This window comes from Echeneis naucrates, chromosome 1 (genome assembly GCF_900963305.1).
Source record: "Echeneis naucrates chromosome 1, fEcheNa1.1, whole genome shotgun sequence".
Taxonomy (NCBI): Eukaryota; Metazoa; Chordata; class Actinopteri; order Carangiformes; family Echeneidae; genus Echeneis; species Echeneis naucrates.
In genome coordinates, this window is record NC_042511.1 from 11,787,814 (window position 1) to 11,794,325 (window position 6,512).

Here is a 6,512-nt window from a genome sequence, read left to right on the forward strand (position 1 = left end):
ATGACAGCTGGAAACGAACTAAATACTGCTCAGGCGGTGGCGGTTGGAGGAGGAGGAGGAGGCTGTGGTGGTGGCGGGGGGGTGGGTGTGCGTGTGGGGGGACTCGGCAGTCATTAGCGCGATGTGTCCGACAACAACTGGGCGTCCTCCCCCCTGCTGTGTGCGGCTCCGCTCCGCCGGACCTCACGCCCTCCCTCAGTCCGGCCGCTGCGCGCTGTGACCCTGCGTCACGTCGGTACTTTAATTCCCACGGGTTTCATGCTCAGAGAGGAAGCGGGCTACAGGCCTAATAGCTCCGATGGATGAGGCGGTGGACAGCGGAGGGATGCACGGTCTCTCTCTCTCTCTCACACACACACACACACACATTTATATATATGTATATATATGTTTATATTTATACATATACCAAAACAACAATGAGGCGCAAATGGACGCACAGACCCCGACTCGCTCTGAGCCCCTTCGTCGATTTCTACAGCTCATCGAGCCCGGCTGTCATCGTTGATCATGCGCTTCCGACAGCGTTCATTTACATCCTTGCATTTAACGGAGAATACCGTCGACGTGACAGCAGACGCTTTGCATATCCTTGAAAAATCGTGTGGAGGCGCAGAGCCACATCGGGGCGGCTTTGGAGATATATCGGGCTTTTTATGCAATAAAAAAAAAACAACAAAAAAAAAACAACAACAAGGAAGAAATAAGACAAAAAAGGAGGCAGGAATCGTGTGACGAAATTGTGTAGAGGTTTAAAAAAAAAATGTAAATCAAACAAAAAGACAACAGCTGGACAGCCAGGAGAGATAATGTTTCCCGCTCCTGGCCTCGCCTATATCCGTCCTTCTCTCTTCCTCCTCTTCTCCTGACGATCTCTCTCTCTCTCCCTCTCTCTCTCTCTCTTTCTATCCGCTTGTTGCGCGCTCTGCACTCAAGAGCGCGCAACGTGTGTGTGCCTTTGGGTGTGCACGTGTGTGTTTGTGTGTAAATGTGCAGAGAGCGAGAGGGAGGAAGAGTGTGGTGTGTGTGGATGTATGTGGATGTGTGTGTGCGGGGGGGGGGGTGTCTTCGACTATATTATCCAGGACTGTCTGAGTGGGCAACAATAAGCTGCTGTGTAGGCAAAATGAAGGGAATTGCAGCGGCTCTTGTTTTTATTAGACCTCTGTGTCTGTTTGGCGTTTTTAAGTTTAACACCTATGACTGGAGCGGACAAGGGGAGCTGTGTTTACTGGGAGGCCTTTGCAGTACAATGCACCTCCAGCCGGCGTTAGCAATGTGTCCCTTAACCAATGCATGAGGTCTGTTTGGAGCAGCCCTGACAGGAAAATCTGGGCTTTTTGTCAGCGCGTCTGTAAATGCTGGATGCTTTTGACACACATCATCATGTCACTGTCCCTTACAAAGCACACACCAAACCCACCAATCAAGCAGTCACACTGTGATGACACACTGGTTTCATCATCTGTTTGCAGATGTGTTTTTTTTTTTCCCCCAACCCCAATCTGCTCCTGACATTTACTGTCATTACTACAACAATGAAAAGAAACAGTGTGTGCATGTTGGGAATCTTGGTGAACATGCTGAAGACTCAGGTCACTCAGGAGAGAAGACAACGAACAGCCTCCATCATCCGCTCCAGAGCAGTGTCAGATGTTGTAAATGATCAGATAAAACCCTCATCTATGCAGTTTACATCCCTAAGCACGGTCCTCAGACGGAACAAGATGAGTTGCGATGAAAGGAAACCAGTGATTATGTGGAAAAGCCAGTTTCTCCATCATTTCATTTGACTCCCTCTGAATAGCTCTGATTGCCTCTTGTGCAGTCTTTAAAGTACAGCTAAACGGCATAAACATTCAAAACACAACAGTCACTAACAGAATTATTCTAATGATGCTGAATAATTCATTAACGTGTTCTGATTGGCTGGTACAAATGATTATGTAAAAGAAAAAAAGGAAAAAGCTTTGGATTACAGAGCTGTGTCACTGAAAAGGCTGTAATAATCTCCTGGGTGTAATAAAACCAGCCTTAATGGTAAGACTTGGCCCAGACCTAAGCTTGGCTTGACGGCACTTGGCAGCATTGAGAGGTGTTAAAGACAAGCCAATTCTGAGCTGAGGTCAGCAGTGGTTAGCAGCATTCATTGTTCCTTTAGATGGTGTTTTACATGAGTTTTTATTGTTTGTTGGCATATCTACAGCCACTCATGCTGGGACTGTGTTTTGGAGTAACTACCTCAGCACTCACATGTACAAGCACTTCTACCTCAGGACCAGGATGAGAACTGTCTGCATTCTCTTGTACTCTGGTGTGAAAAGGAATTTGTTCGGATAAACACGTCGATGGTAGATGGTCAGCACAGGCAGAAACATGGTGGAAAAGCTTTGAATCACTTATTGTGGGAACCTTTGGAGGAACCCACAGTCTTGTCCTCTAGTTCCTGGTCCCCATCCCTACGACCCCTCTCCTCCTCCTTCCTCTTTGTTTTCATCCACCTCCCCATCTCCACCGTCGCCCCACCCTCTGCGTGTTTTCCTCTTCCTCCTTTTCTTCCGCTCATCTTCTACCTTGTACTTGAGCCTTCTCACGGGGTCGCTGAAGCTACGCATGGACTTCTGCTCAAAGTCCTCGTTGATCATGAAGTTCCTGTCGATGAGCTCCGCCGCCTCCTGCCAGTTGCGGTAGCAGTCCTGCCCCAGGCAGAGTATCTCCTCCACTGCATTAGGGCTGAGGATGGAGCAGTCAGGACGCAGCACCACCACAGTGGGCAGCTCTTCCACATTAAACATGGCCTCCAGCTCCCTGTGGACACATCCACACACACACACACACACACACAAGCTCACACGTTGGCACAGAGCTAATAGATTTTTTACAGCTAGGTATATTTACATTACAATCATCTACCAGCAGGTTGTGCACATATCCAACTGGCCAATCTCACACACCTCCTGTAGGGGTCCTCATAGGCCAGGAACAAGCACTTCTTGGGCAGCTCTTTGAGGAAGATTTCTTGCTGCTCCTCTGACTCATCCAAACTGATGAATGAGAGAAAAATAACTTTGCTGGGAGATGTGGATGGACATTTTAACAATCTCACACTCCAAGAAAATCAATCCAAATGGAAATTGGTGTGTTTTTGTACTGCACTTGTGGGGACACGTGGTTCTGAGCAAGATTGAGGAGATGACTGAAAGGGATAGATAGAACTGTACACCTGAGGATACACTGTCAGTGTTTGACATTTGAGACTTACAGGCCAAAGATCCAAGTCATACACACGTCTTCAGTATAAACACATGCACACATTCCTAATTGTAGATGATGATCTATTGATTGCAATGTGCGTGCGTCATACCTAACGTACAGCAGAACCAGCTGAGCTGAGCGATCCACATAGAATTCATCTGTCAACCTTTTGAAGAAGTCTGCGAGCGTGGGAGCAAACTGCTGGCAGCTTTCACATGCAGCAGAGGCAAAAAAGAGCATCAGAATGCGATTCTGCAGGCGCGCAACAATCTCACGCTCTGTGTCCAGCTCGTCCTGGTCCCTGTTGTTCTTCACCAGCACCCGATCAATGAACAGATCCACCATGGCGAGGATGGTCACAGTGAAGAGGACTGGGACTTAGGAAGCTGTTGGCGAGATTTTAAGGAATTCTTAACATCACTTTCTATATTATGGGATATAATGACAGCATATATAAATGTTCTCACACGCGTGTCAGTGACAAACATGAAGGGAGCCCAATTTTTTTTTTATGAGATTTGAAAAAGATTCAGCCACAGCAAAAAATGATCTTGCATGCTGTAGAATTTGCAAGCGTCCTGAATGTTTCCACACACGCCTATCTATTAATCATATATAATCTTGCATGGAGTTCAGGCAGATAATCCTCAAAGTTGCTTACCTCTAAATACTATCTTCCCTCCAGGCTTTAAATCCAGAGAGAGAACAGCCTTCAAACTCTAGTTTTATTGTTTTATTTCTTTTCCCCAAGTCTTCTTGAGTTGTGCTTGAATCAGTTCCCTCTGTCACATTCACTCATTGACAGTGTCTCCTTCACCTTCATGCCAGTAACTGTTCCTTTGTGTCGCCGCTCTCCACCACCTCCCTCCTGTCTGGGAGGGAGGGATTGAAAGAAAAGGCAACAGAGGGACACAAAGTGCTCACGGTCACTCAGCGTCTGTGAAGGCAGAAAGTGAGCGAGCATACATGTGTGAATGGAAACCATAGAAATGACAGAATAAGAGACATGCTCAATAAATAGTCCATTATAAAATGAGCCACAGTGGATCCTTTATTATTCAGTAACTGATGGAGGTAGAGACATGGTTAGTGATAGTCTCATTGGCTCTGTAAGGAACAGCATATTATGGCCATGAGGCCACATATCAAAATAGCAGAATTAAAATCTTATGACGCAAAATAATCAACAAAGGAATGAAAAACAAATGCTAAACATAAATAACATATGCACAATGTCTCACCAAGTATTCATTTTAGGTTTAAAACCCTAGAAGGTGCCAGCACCTACATTTAGCTGCATTAGCATTTTTTGTCCCCCACTTGGAGTTATAAAAACAGAAAATACTGAATAACACACAGCTATAACATGCTACTGTCAGCAAAAATTTCACTGTAGACACAACCGGCAGACATTTTTTAACAGCTTCCTGAAAACCAGAAAACCAAAACAATGAGTTAAAAGATTCAAAAGCCAAATAATAGTTCAGTTTGTCGTTACATGTCACCTTTTTCTCTCAATAAGTATTTATTTGATCTGTGTTCATACATAGAATTTGCTTGATGGTCTCAGTGATATAAGCTTAAACATATATTGGCTATTATAACTACATTTTTTATATTTAAATGTATTTATATGGACATTCTGTGTTTGATATTATCTTTTATGACTTACAGGCTTTGTTAATAGTAGTTATAGTTATAGTAGATGATATTTTACGGGTAGGGTTAGGGTTAGGGTTAGGGGTTTCCTCCCACCGTCCAAAGACATCAGGTTTGGGTTACTGGTGACTGTCTGCAGGTCTGAGTGGGAGTATGAGTGGTTCTTTGTCTTTGTCTGTCTCTGTGTGTTGGCCCTGTGATAGACTGATGACCAGGGTGACCCCACCCTTGTCCAGTGTGAGCTGGGATTGGCTCCAGCATCCCCCACGACCCAGAAATGGATAAGTGGTAGAAGATGAATGAACAATGAATAAAAATAATTAGAAGAGGAACACAGCATGTGACACTTCACACAGCAACAGTGGCGTATTTCTCAACTTGATCTGTTTCCATTCCTTTCAACATTAGGAGTAATCTACAGGGGGAGGCAGTTATGTAATGGCTGTACTTGCCATCACACTTTTCTTCTGGCAGCGTGACAAAGGAGCTCTCGCAGGTGTGTTTTATTTTCTGTGTACATGTCCTTGTAGGCAGATAAAATATTTTTCAACGAGCCTTTGAAGCTGCAGAGTCAGGAGCTATGCATTGCTGAGGATCAATGCAAAAATTAATTACTTTAAACATTTTTCTGTTTCATCCTTTCTTTCATCTTCTCCTCCATGTTTCTTTGTCTCCCTCCTTTCTCCTTGAATGAATCCCATCCTCCATCACCCTCCTCCTCCCCCTTATTTGCGTTTTTGCCCGCCCCCCATAACTTCCACCATCTCTTTTTCCTCTTGTCGTCCTCTGTCTTGTACTTCAGTCTCTTCACGGGGTCAGTGGCGGTACGCAGATTCAGGTTGTCAAACTCCTCATTGAGCATGAAGCTCCTCTCAATGAGCTCGGCCGATTCCTGCCAGTTGCAGAAACAGTCAGAACCCGAACGACAGATGTCCTGCACAGCATTCGGAGACAGAGTGGAGCCATCAGGACGAAGGACCACTACTGTTGGGACGTCCTTCACCTTAAACATGGTCTGCAGTTCCCTGAAAAACACAGTTTATGTGTAAATCATCACAAAATGTCACAATCTGGCTCGACTAGGCTGCTGACAGTGGCCATATTATAGCTTTAAAAATGCACATTCACGCAGGTTAAACAGACACTCTCTCCCTTCATCTACCTACTTCCTGTATGGATCATCAAAGGCCAAGAACAGAACCCTTTTGTGCAGGTTTTTCAGGACTCTTTCCTGTTGCTCCTCTGACTGGTCCAAGCTGCAGAGCAGTTGTAGAAATATTAAAATTTGGAGTCATAAGTTTTCAGTGGAGATGCAGATTACATCTCTACATCAAGGAGCTAAAGAGAGATAAAGATGGAGACCTGATGTAGATGAGCGACAGCAGTTTGGGGTATTCAATGTATGCCGGATCTTTCAGTCTCTTAAAAAAATCATTGAGCACAGGTACAAAGTCCCGGCACTTTTCACACTCAGCTGATGCGAAGAACAGCATCAGGATGCGGTTTTCCAGGATCCCACAGATTTCGCGCTCTGTGTTGAGCTCATCCTGGTCCCAGTTGTTCTCCACCAGAACTCGGTTCAGAAACAAATCCACCAT

General features: G+C 45.1%; 1 protein-coding gene and 1 pseudogene across 1 annotated transcript; both read right to left on the bottom strand.

The window, feature by feature from the left end:
* Positions 1-2,459: 2,459 nt before the first annotated feature.
* LOC115038870 (nucleoredoxin-like protein 1) lies at positions 2,460-4,003 on the bottom strand. The gene is made up of 4 exons (XM_029497266.1): positions 3,917-4,003; positions 3,365-3,641; positions 2,955-3,044; positions 2,460-2,808 (listed from the first exon to the last, which is right to left on the bottom strand). The coding sequence occupies exons 2-4, from the start codon at positions 3,598-3,600 to the stop codon at positions 2,460-2,462; spliced, it is 675 nt and encodes a 224-aa protein (XP_029353126.1). The 5' UTR covers positions 3,601-3,641; positions 3,917-4,003.
* Positions 4,004-5,559: 1,556 nt separating this feature from the next.
* Positions 5,560-6,512, bottom strand: LOC115049421 (nucleoredoxin-like protein 1; annotated as a pseudogene).